This window comes from Atheta coriaria, unplaced genomic scaffold (assembly GCF_025399875.1).
Source record: "Atheta coriaria isolate IRGN ID8LTWV9N9 unplaced genomic scaffold, Caltech_Dcor_3.1 hic_scaffold_6_pilon, whole genome shotgun sequence".
Taxonomy (NCBI): Eukaryota; Metazoa; Arthropoda; class Insecta; order Coleoptera; family Staphylinidae; genus Dalotia; species Dalotia coriaria.
Window position 1 is genome coordinate 8,176,669 of NW_027045448.1, and position 19,187 is coordinate 8,195,855.

At 35.2% G+C, this 19,187-nt stretch overlaps 1 protein-coding gene and 2 non-coding genes across 3 annotated transcripts in view; all 3 read left to right on the forward strand.

Annotated features, from left to right (window-relative positions):
* The first annotated feature begins 3,764 nt into the window (after nt 1-3,764).
* On the forward strand, nt 3,765-3,835 carry TRNAG-GCC (transfer RNA glycine (anticodon GCC)). Its single transcript has one exon. It is a non-coding gene; the product is annotated as a tRNA-Gly (tRNA).
* Nucleotides 3,836-5,635: 1,800 nt separating this feature from the next.
* Nucleotides 5,636-5,706, forward strand: TRNAG-GCC (transfer RNA glycine (anticodon GCC)). Its single transcript has one exon. It is a non-coding gene; the product is annotated as a tRNA-Gly (tRNA).
* Nucleotides 5,707-11,947: 6,241 nt separating this feature from the next.
* Nucleotides 11,948-19,187, forward strand: part of LOC135793142 (uncharacterized) — a 28,396-nt gene continuing 21,156 nt past the window's right edge. The window contains exon 1 of the mRNA XM_065303953.1: nt 11,948-12,377. Coding sequence (XP_065160025.1) covers nt 12,189-12,377 — 189 coding nt within the window. The 5' untranslated portion in view covers nt 11,948-12,188. The remainder of the gene's footprint in view (nt 12,378-19,187) is intronic.

Below are 19,187 nucleotides of genomic sequence, written 5' to 3' on the forward strand. Positions count from 1 at the left end.
ACGCTATGATTTCTTCATCATTTCTCTCTCGCGGGAGATCTTCGGTGATCTGATTCTCGAGTTGAGTGAGTGCACGGATTGATGCGGTGTGTTCAGCCATGAGCGTCGTTGTTGGCGCGCATGTAGATCATGTTCTCGCATTAAACGCTTCATTTTCAGTCGTCGGGCTCACAGTTAGAACAAATCAATCACTTTTTGTCTTTTTATATTTAAATTTCAACTCAAAACAAAATATTTTTAATTTTTTATCATAAAAATTTGCGTTAAAGAAGAAATTTTAATTAAAGCTAAACATGAACATTAATTGCAATTGACAGCTAGGTACAGCTGATTACCACAATTAATTAAACAAGCAAGCCACCGACAACAAAACATCCAACATCGTCCGTAATGACTTTCGAGAGGTTGCGTTTCTCACCATCGCGCCGCGCAAATCGTTGTTTAATTTACTTCGATCGCTTAAAAGTTGTTGTCTTCACGAGATTCTATGCAATGGAAACTGAAGAATGGCATTTCACAGTACCTATATAGTGTACGTTCATTATCAGTTGCGTTTAATTGCTTTGTTATCATATGCAAAAACTATGAACTTGCGTAAAACACTCAGTTCAATGATCGCCCACGTGAACAACTTCTTGTTTTCTTTATTCATGCATCCATTCAACACATTTGCACAACATTTCTAAGATTATACGTTAAAAGTCTTGAAAATTGACCAAACAATGTGATTTTAAATATTTAAATATAAACAATTTTAAACTTATATAGTTTTTCACGTTTGTTTCGTGTTTAAGTTCAACTCAAACGTGTGTAAATAGTCGTAAATTTTGAAAATCATACTCGATACATACGTGTAATGCTCTGTTTGTTTAGTCTTTGAGTGTGAAGACAAAATATCGCAACAAATCATCGCGATTGTTTCCAAACGTTTCATGAAAGACCAAAACTCGTCAGTAATAACTGTCAAACGGTCAAAGACAAAATATTACAAATAAAATATTTGCAATTTATACAAACATGCAGTATATTTTTGACGGGAATATTGGAATGACTCGATGCGACTTGATGACTTCGAGGACATCTTTAACGACCGCCGATGTCGCCATGCAACGCACGAAATTCGATGCCCGAAATAAAATAAAATTCAAAAATTTCTATATAAAATGCAAATCGCGCGGCACCGTTTTTCGCTCGGCTACTTCTTTCCTTTGGTTGGTGGTGCTTCGTTGTGCAGAAAGAAACATCACACCATTTTTATAGCGCGCCGCCTCGCCGGCGAATAAACGAAATTAATGAAGCGCGGCGATCGCGCGCCCCGTTCCTTCGGCCGGACGGTGTCCGATTACAACCTGATTACGCGCCGCGCCGCACACACACATACTACTATCCATGCGCGAAACGGTGCGAAGAGCAAAAACTGGAAGCCGCAGAAGAACCACCTCGAAAGGTGGTAGAGCACGACCACGACACTGATAATAAAACTGTACGCCAGGACTACGATGCAAAAATACTCAACGCTGCGCGATTTTATTCAAAAGCGTATGGCGTGTTTAACGCGCATTTCTTTGTTTGTTTGATGTTTTGAACAGTTTTAACGCTTGTGTGCGTTTTTTTACGCCTTGCTCGCCGCGACAGGCAGTAAACTGATCAATCATCGATTCGTCAATTTGTCGTCGCGTCCGCCGGCCATTGTTTCCCCCCTGTTTCGCTTTCGCACGGTGTTCGCCCGCCGCGTGGCCGAGCCTCCGAAGAGCGCGCGCGTTTTATGTGTTTATTAACCGCCCCGGCGTGGCAATCGCAGCGATTGGTCTCGCGCACGTTTTCTTTCGCGCAAAAATTGATCGTAAAATGACTCGCAAACTGACTTTCAAATTAAAAATACACTGGTCACAATAACGCATAACAAAAAACAACACAAGTCAAAATAAAAACACTGAATTCACTCTTTAAAAATGCAAAAATCTAAGTATTGCATTTTTGCAGATGCAGATAGAGTTATTACAAGACACTGATGATCTTGAATGTTTTTTCTTGGCTTGAGGCGTGCGCGCGCACACAGGTTGAGCTTTCAAGCGCTGAAGACGCAGGAAGATTCGAGGACCAATGGCTTTATAAGTTTATTATCGCTCGGCCGCCCCTACGGGCGAATAAGTTTATTGCTTTCGAATCGCAACCGCCGCAATTGCCCGAGACGCTGCTCAAGATGAAGTAGAAATCGTGACCGCCGACCAAGACCAAGACCAATTTCACATTTCACATTTCAAAAAGTAAATTAAGCAAAAACAATCAAAGTGCATCATAAAGATACCAGCACACTAACAGCGACATCTACAGGAACAAAAACAAAAACAAGAAACTTGGCGCTGATATTTTCAGCTTAAGATTATGGCTTATACTTGAGATTTATTATAATCTTAAGTAGTCTTAGAAGAGATTTCGCTTAATAGGTTTGCAAACAATTACATATTCCCCAAACACGTTCCACTTGACTAGCAGCTACACGAGTGCATCTTCACTTTCGTGAGTGGCGTTTCAGCTTGCTTTTCGGCATTTAACGTATTAATTAATTTCTTATTCTCGGCACGAATTCTTCTCGACTCATTAATTTTACTTCTTAATTTAAAACCATCGCCATCCGCCGAGCGTGTTCGAGCTTTTTGCGGTTGATTTTCCATCGGGACCGAGGCGAATTAAGCGACGAATGCGTTTTAATCACGAACCACACACACACATCCACACATACACCTATAATATACAGTGTGTTTGAATAAAAAATTAATTAAACCTCTTCTATTTTCTTGCAGTTTAAAGAAAATTATCACTTAAACCTCCTGTATGTGATAATTTTGTGTATGTGTGCTGGGTGCGCTCCTCGTGTTCGCCTGATTAAGCAGTTAAGAATTATTTATTATCATAGACAATAATATCTCGCGAGTGTAATCGCACCACGAGCGCTGCGCGTCGCGTCGCGTCCGCGAGAAGATCGAGCATCGGGATTAATTCATTTGAATAATTAATTAGATGCAAATGTCTGAATGTCACTGGCGATGGCGCTGCCACAACACCTAGGCTACACAACACACAAACACCACTCCAATGAAAAGCGGAGACCTTGGCGAGGTGCGCTTGAAAGAAATTTCAACTGCAACTCTGCGCAGAGTTGAATTAAAAGAAGTTTCGAGTTGTTGTTGGGAGTCGGGCGCTGTAAATCAAGATGAAATGCTCAAGCCAAAGCTGAGGGCAGAGAGTTTAGTGTGTATGTAGATATATATATGGTAAAGCTGCGCGGCTGCCCGCTGGCTAATCATGAAATCTATCTGTTGGAAGCGCGCACCAAGACCGCACCGTCGAGGAGAGCTTCGTGCGGTAAGCGAGACGAAAGTGTTTGCGTTAATCGCAATTTGCGCGCACTCGCGCACTTGGAATATTTGCGCTGTGCGATCGGCGGTGTACGATTGGTGGAATTCAAGCGGGATGGAAAGGAAGTCAATAAATACGCTAATCGACGATCGTTAAAATCGTCAAACACACGCACGCACACGCAACGCACCTCACAGACACAGGCAACGTCATTAAATCAGCAATTTGCAATTAAGCTGATTTAATGACTTCATTTATTTGAGGAGAAGCGTTATCGTCGTAAACAAAACAAAAATCAGGCAAAAAGATTATTATAACAGTATTTTCTTGTTGATTCTTCTAGTTGTACATGCTTTATGAATGATAATAAACTCCTGAAATTTTATTTGTTTCAGGATATCACAGCATCGGTGGTTCAGTGGTAGAATGCTCGCCTGCCACGCGGGCGGCCCGGGTTCGATTCCCGGCCGATGCAAGCTACTTTTGCTGCGTTTCTACAAATTGCACAGGAAGATATTCTGCATAGACGTGGACTGATTTTACAATAATCACATTTTTGTATACATTTTAGCCTTAAACGCATTTTTTAGTTAAAAAAATTGCTTCTACTTTAAAAAATGAATCGGGAAGTTATTACGTGAATTAAATCTTTTGTTTTAGTAATAAATTTTTATTACCTGATAAACAATGAAAATATTTTCATTGTTTACCTCCCACAGTATTTTATTGTTTTAATTCATATACCTATGTATTTTATTATATTTGTAATGAATTTCAATTATAATAAAAAAAAGTTTATGGCTTAAAATTGAAGCTATTTTATTGTAAGTAAAGCTAAAGTACCTATATTCCCATCTAGAATTTAAATGTCCCATTCCCCTAACATTTTTTCCTTGAGTGATGATTCCGCAACGCGTTTTGTTGCCGATAAATACATTTAACGCTCGGTTGATCCTGAAGCGCCTGATGCATGTGGTCTGACGGCAACGAGCGAAAAAACGCCAAACCTCAAAGCCGCAACATCGAGGTGCGCATTCTGCGTGTGTGACCGAGCGGCATCATCATCTGGATTAGCTACTAATTTGTGCAAAGCGGATTATGCAAGAACCTTCCCGCCAGCAGCCGACAAAGTTGGCAATCGACGCGATGATTATCGCCACGGGACTGCATACAAAACGGAACATTAGGAAACCCGACCGAATGGAAAACGAAAAAAGGGGAAACGAATAATGCCAGCTTTTTTTCCATCAGCCAAAGCATTGAATGTTTTAATCCGTGAGGTAGTAAAATATTTAATAACGACTTCATTGTGTCCGCTGAAGATTTATCGCTGAAAGAAGATTTCCCTGCCTAATTATCAAGTTTTAAGTTGTGTTTGGCATTTAGTAGGTAACCACAAGAGCTTTAGCATAGTTTCGGACGAAATTTCATAGCAAGAGTATTGCAACCAGATGCTGGACTGGTTGCTGGCTCTGAAATATATTTAACCGTAATTACTTCCTGCGGAGAAGACAATTATAACCACAGAAACGGGCGTCGCTGCACGCCGGCGAAACACGAATCGAAACGCGATGAACGCGATGATTTAGCAGATACTAACTTGTCTTCTTCAAACCCTCGCGCCATGAAGGCACACACAAAAAAAAACGAAGCACACAAACGTTGCAAAACTAAATCTAAAAGAAGCTGATGATGACGGTAGAGTTGTTCAAGTGGAAGACGCGCGGAGAAGTGAATACGCTGCGAAGGAAGATGGGAAATATTTTATGCCCAGCGAGGCTGGAGAGGCGCGAGCGCCAAGTTTTAAATTCGCAGGTGACGTGAGGTAAGCAGCGTGGTAAGAAAGACGTTAGCATCGAAGGCGAGTCGAAGAAGATGAAGAGATGTTGTTCGCAGTCAGCGTCGCCTTGCGCGGCGTTGGTCTTCGCGAGCGAGCGCAACATGCGCGCAACACTTGCGCGCCGCGGATTGGTCGGGCAGCGAGTGCGCGACGTAAACAAGTTATTATGTCTATTAGATTATCCAACGAGCGCGCATTTCATGTTCGGGACGTGACTCTCGTCGTTTCCTTCATGATCTACCATGAAGAATACCAACCAACAACAACAACAACACAACATTCACAATACCTCTACTACCAGTCTACCATAGAAGATCAAAAATAATAGAAACAGTTTCAGTATAAAACCAAAACCAGGAACATAACTTTACCCCCCAAAAATGTTTGGAAGTGTAAATTTACCACCAATTATTTTATTTTTAAGGTTTTCGTGTAGCATCGGTGGTTCAGTGGTAGAATGCTCGCCTGCCACGCGGGCGGCCCGGGTTCGATTCCCGGCCGATGCAAACCTTTTAATTTTACTGTCAAAATTAACCACAAACTTTTAATGCAAGAGAAACACACTATATTTTATTTCCAGCATATAAACCTTGCAATTCCTGACTTTACTCTCATATTTTATGTTTGTTATATATTTTTATGTCGCTGGGCTAATAAATTATTCGCGTTGAGTCATCGAGTGTCGTCACTTAGCGTCAAAATGCAAGATGAATGATTGCGTTTCGCCAAAAACATGTGTTGTGTGTCTGCGGCGGTGGCGACGACGCTCAGGAAATGCCACGTGAAACCCAATACGAAACGCTAAATAGTTCTAATTCTAGAACTCGACCTAACCAACTCCCAATTGCAACAAAACCAAATCACAACACCCAAACGGAAACACTTCAACAATATTTTATGACAACAAGGCAGAACTCTTCAAAATAAAACCTTCCTACTTTAAAATTAATTAATTCAACTTCCACAAAGCACACAAATTAATTAATCAACTTCGATACGACGCAATGCAGTCGATAGCAACTTGTAAACTTTTCAATCTTGCATTTTAATCATGTCGAGCGTTGTTTGTCTTTGATGTAGCTTCCCGATCTGGTTCGATAATGTTGAAAGTTTCACGTGTTGTGTTGCATATGAAGATATTTCAGATGAAGCGCATGTCGTGTATCGTCCTTGTTGGAATTCGGTGCGTGGAAATAAATCAAACAAGCTGCCGAAATTCGGGGCGAGCGCGAGCGCGCGGGGGCTGCCGGTACCGGTGTGTGCCCGTGCATTGTGGGCCACGCCAACCGGAACTGATTTACGATGCTGTCGCTCGACGACTTTAGCCAAAACTACTCGAATACTGAGCGAGCGGTTGCTCAGAGCGCGTGAATGTGTGGATGTGTAAACGCACAAGAATAAAAATATGAATATGTGAATGAAGAGCGCCACAAACGAAAACTATAATTAAATACGACGGTTTACAAGTTTTAATAAACAGTGGAAGCTAAAAGTAATAATACACATCTGCATATGTTTTAATTAAGTAGTTAGTAGGAATTTAAACAAGCAGAAAAGTTCAAAAATGTGTATAATTGAGTAACAGTAGAAAAATTAAAGATAACGCCTACTACTTTGAATGTACTAAAGTTTAATGACGTATTTATGCAAAGGATAATATTTTTCATGTCATAAAAGCATAAAAAAGAAGTAAATACTAAAATAATGCAAGTTTTTTTAAAGATGTTCGAAGAAAAGTAAGAGAATATTTATAAAAACGTTGTGTATGCAACTAATAACCTTGTTATATGCAAATTTCAGAAAATTTTCATCAAAATTTTGTTCAAAAAACCAAAAAAGCAAGAAAATGACTTTTTTGCTATCAAAAGAAGAAAAAATCATGACGTTGGATGATTATGAATTTAAATTACCAAAAAGTCCGTTAAACTCTTACCAAAAAACTACGACCAAACCCATAAAGAGTTTAATCCTCTAATCTCTTAAGCCGACATGTTCATCATTCGACTTTTCTATTCACATATAAGTTTACTAGCTTCGCCAGCCCATATTGCACCCAAAATGCATCGGTCGCACCCCAAAAATACTTGAAAATGAATCCATGCGCAGCATACGCGTGCAATGCCTACATGGTTAGTGTTACAAATGCAGACGAGCACAATAGCGCTACTTAAATGCGATTCTTGTCGGATTTTCGGCCTGCCCTAACGATGAATATTCCATTTAACCGCAGGCCGCGCCTCCGTGTCACAGGTCTCCACACTCGCACCATCATCACCAGCTTGTGTGTTTGGTTTGATTCGGTGGTAGTTTTGTGCTACGGTTTATTCTTTGACACGTTAAAGCGCTCAACAATAAAATGCGTCGAATGCATTTGGCGCGGTCACCGCCGAGGGAACAACCAAAACTTCCACGGTTTGAGAAGAGGTGGATCATGTTGGGAGCGTGAGGGACGTGCAGACTGCGATGATACCTCAATTTACACACTCACACGGTAACAGTGTGCCTTTTGAAAATGAGAATTGTGGACACACGCTTAAAGAGCCACGGCGCTGACAGCTGCGATTGTCGCTAATGTGGCGTATTAGCACGACATAACATGTTTATCAGAATGCGTGAATAGCGAAACAGCGACACATTCATCCCAGGGAAGAAAATAAACAAACATTGTGTTTACCTATGTATTTTCATAGGTATGACAATATGCGCAAAATTTATGAAAATAAATTCAAAACTTACGATGATGAAGGTTATGGCCATCTGCGAAACTGCAACCGTCTGCATTCCAGCTTCTTATACACTTTAAACACGTAAAAACTATAACTATACTTTGTAGACTATGTTTACGACTTGTGTATTTAACTGATTTATGGTTTTGAAACATATTTTACGCGAATTTCAATAAAACAAAAGATTTAAAGCACAAGGATTCAACAGTACTTAATGTAGTTCCATGTAACACCGATAGAGGCGCTGTAAACGGCAACTGAAACAAATAAAACACAATAAATCTTTTGATATAAAATTGCCTAGAAAAATAAACATAAATATTTAAATTAATGTTTAATTGAGTTAAATTGAGTAAAATACCAAAATTTATGATAAATGTACTTATTTTTAGAATAGGCAACCAAATAATCATGTATAGAGTAACCTTTTTTATACATTCAAATGTTTACATCAACAAAAAATAGAAAATACGAGCCGGAGATGCAAAACAGACTCGAAACAAGAAAGGAAATGAGTTTTAATCGAGGGGAACTCACAACATAATTATCGCCGCGCTCACTCGACACTGCCATACATCACACGTGCCTTCACTCTATGTCATCTATGATTTTTTTCTTATTAAGAACGCAAACATTATACAACAAGGGGTTAAACAGCTAAAAATATCAAAATACTCATATTTTCTTCATAACACTTCATTGTTTCATCGTTTTCTATTTCTATTTTAAGTAAGAAAGAAGTAAGTAAATAACCATCAAATTATTTTTAACTATGATTGAACGATTGAAACAAAGAATCGGAATCGCGCACAATAAAGTCGCGAGTAATTTAGGAACGCGCGAGCAAAAACGCGAGCAGTAAACGTGAGTTAGTGAGTTAGTAAACTATTTATAAATATACGCGTGCTTTGCTGTAAAACGTTTGTAACTTTGTTCGAAATCGGTAAACTTAAACGGTGCGAGTTCAAACATCTGAATACCACAAAACACAACAAATGTTTGCGCTATTTTCGCTTTCGGACACCGAATGCAACTGTAACCAATAAAACAAACTTTGTTTACAACCAAGATTGATCTGCCATTTTGTTCATGATACTCACATACACATACGAAACACATGTTTTATGTTTTTTAAGACGTATTGTTTGTTTGCAGCCGTTAAAAGTGGTGTTTTCGACAATTTCGTCGAAAGCGTTGAGCGCGTGCTATTTACAAAAACAAATTGTGGCGCACAGTGCACACATTATTGGTCGACTAAAGAAATTCAACTTAATGCGCAAGGCTTTTAGCTGTGCATTCGTGCATTGAATTTCTTTTGTTTCACGTCTTGCACAGAAATAACCTGCACATGCAGAGGGTTTTTCTTCACCACACAAAATCAAATCGAATTAAAGCCAACAAATCATGATTTAAAGGGCGTATTGCGCATTTTTCACTCCTTTCTTATTATTTATTTCCAATCGTTCATTCACAACTTTTTTATTTGTTTGATAAATATTTATTTGGTCATTGTTCGCCGATCACAGTGAGTAAAAGGGTTAAAAGTTAAAGGGTTGAGTTGTGTATAAGCGTGAAATCTATTGTTGTGACTCAATTCGATTGAGACACGAGCTTGATTACGTTCGACATGCATGACTGCACTTAAATAAAACTCGGCTGGAGCTAACCAACGAAAAATTGATGTTTGAACGAATCGATTCGACGTTAATTGTTCGATATCAAACAAATAAACAAACAAATCAATAGTTTCACGCATGAACTCATCAATTCTTCATCAATTTTCACTCACTTTTCGAGTGTAGTGAAGTAAAAACCAACAAAAACAAAACTTGTCTCATTCATGTCGGTACCAAACACGCCATTTTGTAAAATGTCAAGAATTAAATTTTAATTGAGCTGTACGCGACTTCGAGCCCGAGTTTCGAGTTTCGAACGTCTTCAATTCCAACTTGCATCAATGCAACTTACAAGAGAATGACTGGTAGAAGCGGAGTGGTGGCGAAGAGCGAAGAGATTTTAATTTAATTGCAGCGTCTTGAACGTCGAGACGTTTTTCTTTTTCACCGCACGCCGTAACAATCAACATTAACATCAACATCAACAACCACACACACTTGCATATGCATGCAGCTAGAGGTAGTATCAGCTGAAGAGTGGTGCATGCCGACGCTTGATGAGCTTTGAACTTTTCTTCGCGATGCAGAAGTCTTCGGGTGCTACCGTGAAGGATAAAGTGCAAACCGGTTTCGTGATGATAAATAAAATATTCAACAAAAACAAGTAAATAAATCCTGGGTAATATTTTATATGCGAATTTTGATAAATTTTGGGGCAAAGATTTGTTTCACTCTGGAGAAGCACATATGCAACATTTTGTAGTAAAAATTAGGTAAAAGGTTGTAAAATAAAGAATGAAAGTTGATATTGAGATTCAATCGCAGTTATAGTTACGTAATTCGAATCTAGAGGGCGCTAAAATGCAATATTAGCATTTTTCTTAATTTTAATTAAAATTTAGCATATTATTGGTTAAATAAGCTAATAGTTCAACATAACCTAACATAAAATAATTTTAATTCCTAATTTTGGCTGAAAATGAATTTTTTGTCAGAAATAATAAACAATGGCATTAAAACAACATTTTTTCTTAAATAAATAATAAACTAATTAGTTTCTAGTTATATCAATCCAATTTATCACGTTTATCACATCCGAGCTTGGTTGGTGACTTTGAGAAGCGCATCACACCGTAATTAGGAGCACATTGATCTTCCCCGAGCCGGGTGAATTTCTCGCCGGGCTCGGCGCGTCGCAAGGTGTGTATTTATACCTGTGATAGAGACGTCTTCTCACGTCCTCTAATTTCAGCTTAAATATATGGCCTCCGGTTCTGCTCTTTTTCTTTTTCGCTCCGTGTGCCGCCTTTAAACTTTCTTCTTTTCTTGGTCAAGCCTATCAAATTTACGAGTTTAAATCAAACCCAAACCGAAGAAAAGCGTACAAAAAATACCAAATATCTTATGCATTTTATGCTCATTGATATAATCATCGCATGAATATTAACTAATGCCGAATATTTCTTCGTTTTTTCAAGCGATTAGCATGATTAATAAAATAATTGAAGGTGAGTTGGGCAGGTATTTGATGCAACGTGATAAATAAACATAATTTAAGAGCGAATTCTTCAATTCGATAATTGGTGAGTTCCGTTTTTGTGCGCTAGTCTTTAATTACGCCACGGCATGGAAACCTAATGAGGTTTTTGTGGTCAAGCATACAAATTGAACAAGATAATTGATGCAAGGCAATAATCAGCAAAAGAAACACTTTTACATTTAAATTAACAGATAAATAAATGTGTTTTAAACAAATATTTTAAGTATTAATTCCAAAAAATCATAAAATATATATTGTTTATGTTCTCTGAATTCACAACAATAACAAACCTGAAATATCGTAAAAAATAAGTTTAATTTTAATTTATTGGAACTCCTAGCGCCATCTGTCCGTAATCACACAAAGTTTAATAAATCTTGCTACTCTCCGAAGCAGTTACAGAAAACAAGTTATGAAGACTCAAAATGCCTCGTGCAGGTGCCGACACGAATTCTAACCCTTTTATAATACCTTTCCATTAAAACTTATGGTTTTTAAACTTTTCTTTATAATACCTACAAAACAGTTTCTAAATATTACTAATTGAAATTAATTAGCCTCAGTCATATTTTAGTCATAATTTTTACATATAAACTTATTAATTTCATTCAATCTACTTACTACTCATTCCTAAATTAGTAACGCTCATTACTTTAAGCATTTGTCATTCACAAACGATTAAATAAATTAATATCAGTGCTTACTAACTATTATCACTGATTTAATTAGCAATACTCATTGTTTTGATGATTAAAACGCTTTTGAATAAGATATCTGTTTGCATGCTGTTCGTACGCATGCGCGAGTGACTTACGCGTTCGCGCGTGCACCGCAAAGTTTGAAAGTACGCGCATGGTATGAGCTGGAGAACATACGGAAGACTCGAGTTGGTCGAGGCGGCGCGTTTGGTTCGTCGGATTCAACGTTCTACCTGCCGGCAGGACGGACGGTAAACGTGCCTCTTCGTTAATTAAACATTTTCATATCATCGAAAGAATCACAAACTCACAACGGAATTAATTTAACCCAGTGTTCAGTGCATTAAAATTAAATGTGTCCAGCGCAATTAAAATAACAATTAATTTAGATTTGGATTAATTTAAACGATGGTGAGTGATAAAGTACGCTTCGACATGAGTGTGCCGGATTTGGACGACGGAAACTACAAAAGTTATTTCGCGCGCTCGATGGCTGTGAATTCGGCATATCGAGAGAACAAATGCGCCACACTGAATGCAGTGCAAGAGAATCTTCATCATCAACAGGAACCACCCGAAGTGGTGAGGCTCAGAAAGGTAAGCAACCCAAAAATTAACACAAAAAATAAACAATATCGAAAGAGTTAAGCGAGTTAAAAATATCTGCAGAGGTCCAAGCTGAAAATGCTTAAACGAAACTGACTTAAGTCAAGCTTCTTCGACCACTGGAATGCATTTTTAAATAAACATGTCTTTCCACTGTGTTTTTTGTGCGTTATTTTGTTAGGGGATCAGATTTACTCTTTTGTTTTCTACCGGCGTGCGCAGCTGGCTAAAAATAAGTTTTTAACGCTTCCGAAAAACCCGTAGGTATAAGATCGTGGACACAAAAGTCAAATAAAACGAATGAATGAGAAGTGACACCAGGCGTGAACGCACCGACGGATTTTTACTCAGTCGGACGGAAATTTAACGAGAAAGCCGCAAGAAAAATTGCTGTTCAAGTTGAAATCAATTGCGTGAAATGCGCAAAAGTTTAAATTCGGTAAAAACAGAAACAGAAACGAATTAAAACTACGTAAAACATATATGGGTTTATTGAAATTACATTTTAAATGAAATTGAAATCGAAATGCTATAAACGACGTGACGGAATTTGCTCTTGCATAATGTATTTAATGCGTTTTTTCTTATTTAAATCGAATTTTTATACTATAATCGCATGGTGTGAGAATAAATTTAAAGTTATTCCTGAATTAAATGAAAACTATTTATGGTAATTTTATGAATTTATTAAGAAACAGATTTATATTAAATTTTAGATTTAATTGTTGGCAAATTTTATCGATCAGAAAAAATCGTAAAATGTTATTACCTATTAAAATTTAATTTTGCAAAAAATGGAAAATTTGCCATAATTGATTATTACTTTTGAATAAAAGATGTCATCAATAAACTTTTTGCATTATTAGATGCTGTAATGAATAATAAATGAATTTATAATACTCAACATGTGCAAATATTGACTAAAACAGCAACAATTATCACCTTCAGTTCATTAACACCGAAACAATTTAAATTCTTGCAAAATTTTACGCATAACTAATTTTTTTTATCGTTAAACTTGTACACTTATACATCATTTGTTAGTTTTGTGTGTATTTGAGTTTATTTACGCTTTATTTGCACTGCTTGCTGGTAGCTAACTGTTTTTTACTCTTTTTTGTTGATAATTTGGTTTAGTTCGCTTTTAAATTGATTTCTGAGCAAACATAATTTATAATTAATAGGCCGGCATATGTACATATTGAGATTCTTGGTCAAGATTAACTGGTTCACAAATTTACAAAGATTCAAACTTGGGAACGGATGTTCACGGTTTTTTGTAGGTTTTTATTTTTTAGACCAGCAGTGTTATTAACGTTACGAATTTTTATTACTTATCATGATGTAATTTTGATCACGGTTAAAACGTAAAAAATATTCCCATGATTAATGATAATTTGATTTTATTGCTTACAAATGTGCGCAAAATTAGAGTAAAATTTAAAAGTATATTCGTGATGTAAGTGTAACAGATCAATAACCATATTTAAAAATTAATTACTCAAAAACTAATTACTTTACATCATTTATTCCTGCAGCAATATATTTATTAACTATTAAATTGTGTATCGGTTTAAGTTGAAATTTAATTATTAATTGATTTTAATCATTAGATACAGAACAATAAATAAAAAGTTAATTAAATGTAGTAAAATTTAACTTTAAAGGTTTATAACGTTCAACTCAATACCTATTTATAAATTGATAAATATTAATTTAATTTAATTTAATTTAAAATCTGTTTCGGCAAGTATTATAATAGTATTACAATTAGTTTTTAAGTAATTAATGTGAAGCTATAATAATGCTACTGTAATAATGTCTAAAGAAAGTTTAAACATGTCAAGTTTTTCTTTTTACCAAATTTGGTAAATTCAGTGAGAGAATTCCGGTTGGCATATGGTAAACGTGGTCGGAATCGACCAAACATGTGCTCGACGCCTTCAGACGATACAAACAAACACTTCCGAGTTAATAGAATGATAAATATAAAGCAAACTAGCTGTTATTCAGCAGTTAAAGAATAAAAGCAAATCAGGAGCAGAGTGTAAATTTATCAAGACGTATAGATTAATTAAATCTGGATATTTGGGACACTGGAAGTCGTAGCGCTGCGTTTTTGGGTCACTTCCGGGTTAGTTCTCTATTCGAGATTATAACAAGCTCACAACTACTCGCATACTGCTCTAACGGTCGGTGATAATTAAGATTAATAGTAGCAAACTATTAAAATTAGTTTTTCTAAAAATATAGCGAAGAAGTTCATTTTTCCAGGCGCAATAACTTATAAAACTTTACTTTTAATATTTCACATTTTTAAATAAATTTTTTTAAATGGGTGAAAGCAGAAAGTCAACTTTTTGTGTCGCCGAATGAATAATTGCGGAATAAACGCATTTATTCACAGTTTTCACGCATTAAACATCCACTTCCTTGATTATATTATTTGTGTAGCTAAAAGAGTTTATTTGTCACTGGTTACGCGCAAAAGATGAAAAAATAATCTAAGAGTTCCTGCGAATTTGTCAAATTTCGAGGAAGCGACGAACGGAACTAGTCAACCGGGAAAACTTTATTGTTTCGTGTCGCTGATTTCGCTTTAACGCTTTAAACTCGGCTTGTTCATTGAACTGCAATGAAAACGCTACTTCCTTGAGAAACAACACATTGATATAATCACATTTCTAGAAATAAAGAAATAAACTATACTCGAATGTATCGGTTGAGATATATAAATTCTTAAAAACATAAAATTATTATTTTACAATGACAGTAATTTTCATTTTGTGGAAATATTTTATATGTAGTAATAACGTGTAGTTACAAGTGAATTTCTGCATAAAACACAAAGCAACGCGTGTAATTAGTAGTAAAAATAGCGTGCAAAACCAAAAAGAATGAAAAAAAAAACTTGTACACAAAATGAAGACAAAAGTTAATGCAATGTTTACATTACTTATTCTGCTTATATTCTTCATAATGAAATATTACAATATCATTATTGCTCACAGTTCTAGTCTAGTCGACTCGTAATCGACGCAATTTTAATGTTACTATGCTTTTTTTGCTTTTCTATGCCTCGGAAATGCATGTTACAACAACGCTGCTTGTAAGTTGCAAAATTGCAGAAACACACAAACAGAAAGTGTCATTTTTTTGTTATTAGGACGTTACAAGAAAATTAAGTAATTTATTTATGCAATATTTATATTTAATTCGCATATATAAATTTATTATTTTTAAAGTAAAAACTTTTTTTAGAATCGTGATTTCAAAATTAATGAAACGACACGCAAATATCGCGAATAACTCGGAAACTAAAAGAGATAATTAGGATCCCATCGCAGCGTCTTAATCTACGGACTATTCTCTATAAGATAGGATAGTTAAAACGGAAATCTAACAAATGAAATTTTAATTCTTAAGGAAAAAATTGCGAAGGGGGGGTGCTTGATAATTTTTATCGACGATTTTTGATAATTAATATCTCTTAAACTAAAAGGCATATCTGCCAACGAATCGCTGATTATGATAGATTGGAAAATTCTCTAACAGATAAAAATATAAAATAATTATATTTCCTACAGTAAAAGGTCAAAAAACGCGACTAAAAGTGCTAAAAAGGGACATTTTTCAATTTTTGCCCATTTTATTCAATTGCGAATATCTCGTAAACTAAAAGAGATAATTAAGATCTGATCGCAGCGTCTTAATCTACGGACTATACTCTATAAGATAGGATAGTTAAAACAGAAATCTGAGAGATGAAATTTTAATTCTTAAGAAAAAAATTGCTAAGGGGGGGTGCTTGATAATTTTTATCGACGATTTTTGATAATTAATATCTCCTAAACTAAATGACATAGCAGCCAACGAATCGCGGATTATGATAGATTGGAAATTTCTCTATCAGATAAAAATATAAAATAATTATATTTCCAACAGTAAAAGGTCGAAAAACGCGACTAAAAGTGCTAAAAAGTGACATTTTTCAATTTTTGCCCATTTTATTCAATCGCGAATATCTCGTAAATTAAAAGAGATAATTAAGATCTGATCGCAGCGCCTTAATCTACGGACTATTCTCTATAAGATAGGATAGTTAAAACAGAAATCTGAGAGACAAAATTTTAAGTCTTAAGGAAAAAATTGCCAAGGGGGGGTGCTTGATACTTTTTTTCGACGATTTTTGATAATTAATATCTCCTAAACTAAATGACATAGCAGCTAACGAATAGCTGATTATGATAGATTGGAAAATTCTCTATCAGATAAAAATATAAAATAATTATATTTCCAACAGTAAAAGGTCGAAAAACGCGACTAAAAGTGCTAAAAAGTGACATTTTTCAATTTTTGCCCATTTTATTCAATCGCGAATATCTCGTAAACTAAAAGAGATAATTAAGATCTGATCGCAGCGTCTTAATCTACGGACTATTCTCTATAAGATAGGATTGTTAAAACAGAAATCTGAGAGATAAAATTTTAATTCTTAAGAAAAAAATTGCCAAGGGGGGGTGCTTGATACTTTTTTTCGACGATTTTTGATAATTAATATCTCTTAAACTAAATGACATAGCAGCTAACGAATAGCTGATTATGATAGATTGGAAAATTCTCTATCAGATAAAAATATAAAATAATTATATTTCCAACAGTAAAAGGTCGAAAAACGCGATTAAAAGTGCAAAAAAGTGACATTTTTCAATTTTTGCCCATTTTATTCAATCGCGAATATCTCGTAAACTAAAAGAGATAATTAAGATCTGATCGCAGCGTCTTAATCTACGGACTATTCTCTATAAGATAGGATTGTTAAAACAGAAATCTGAGAGATAAAATTTTAATTCTTAAGAAAAAAATTGCCAAGGGGGGGTGCTTGATAATTTTTATCGACGATTTTTGATAATTAATATCTCTTAAACTAAAAGAGATAGCAACCCAAAAATTGTTGATTATGAAAGATTGGAAAATTCTCTATCAGATAAAAATATAAAATAATTATATTTCCAACAGTAAAAGGTCGAAAAACGCGACTAAAAGTGCTAAAAAGTGACATTTTTCAATTTTTGCCCATTTTATTCAATCGCGAATATCTCGTAAACTAAAAGAGATAATTAAGATCTGATCGCAGTGTCTTAATCTACGGACTATTCTCTATAAGATAGGATAGTTAAAACAGAAATCTGAGAGATGAAATTTTAATTCTTAAGAAAAAAATTGCTAAGGGATCGACGATTTTTGATAATTAATATCTCCTAAACTTAATGACATAGCAGCCAACAAATCGCTGATTATGATAGATTGGAAATTTCTCTATCAGATAAAAACATAAAATAATTATATTTCCTACAGTAAAAGGTCGAAAAACGCGACTAAAAGTGCTAAAAATTGAACTTTTTCAAATTTTGACGATTTTTTACAATTGCGAATATCTCGTAAAATTCTAATTCTTAACAAAAAAATTGCCATTGCTTATTATTAATATTTATGTTAGAAATAAACTCAATAATCATCCCACTCCTGATACTATTTTCGTCCGATTCTCTCGCAGTGCAGTGTTCTGAAGGTTTCACTTCTACCGCGTGTAAATATTTGAAAAATAAAACACCTGTTTTTTTCCTTAGTTATTTTATATTTTACTACCTGTTATTGGAATGAAAAAATAAAACTGTAAACAGTTAGCAACAAACTGAGAGATTTTATTAACTCGTACGTTTTGCAATGCGAGTTAACGACCCGTTAAAATAGTTTGGCTTGGAATAGTAGCTGGAAAATTAATTGACAAGTCTTCTTCGTGCATATGCTGGAAGCACGAATTCTTTACTTGTGTAAACCGAGATGATTCTTGTGGCTACCTGTCTTGGCTTGACCAAAACAAATTTTTATAAAATATTAAAATGCCGTGGAGGTAATGGTGTGAAAAATTTATATCAACACAACCGGAATCTATAACTTAATCAAGTTCAAGTAATATTTTTACACACAAATGCGCAAAATTATTATGTTCTTACTACGCAACGGTAGAAATACAAAAATTCAAAATTATAACAAAATACGTGCAAAAATAGCTTTTAAAGACTTAAGATATGATAGATTATTATTATTTGTTATAATTATAAAGCTGAACATCAACTTTTAGACACTAGTATTCCAAATGACTTTTTTTCAAATTAGAAGTACTATAAAGTAGACAGAACCATCAAATAACATAAATATGCCTATGCGCAAAAATAACTATTGAAGACTTAAGTAACAATGGACACCTATTGCTTGTTATTGTTAAGTAATTGCTTTAATTTATTTGTTTTGAATCACTATGACGTCCACTTTCTATACATAACAAAACTTATCAACAATAAAGCTTGTTTTCTTCACGAGTGTCATAATTATTATGAAGTCTACTAAACCTATTTATATAAATATCTAAAGTATACTTGACCATTTAAAACTCTTTATTCCTCTTCAACCTCATAAATGAAGTTGAAGTTGAGCACTTATTTGCCTCTAAGCATCGAAAACGTAAACGTAAATTCCGTACAAAATACCAAATCTAGAGATAATTTAAGTAGTAAATCTCTTTCTGATTTATTGCATTATTACTCAGCAAAGTAGGTATCTATGAATCAAGATACATTCATATCTGAGAAAAAAATGAAGTAGCTTAATAAACGTAGGTAAAGTTGGATATTTGGCCCGAGGCGCAAAATTATACACTTTATACTAAATTACGAGCAGTAATAGCGCGTTACAACATTTTAACCATGTTAATTATAGATTATTTAATTTTATTTGATG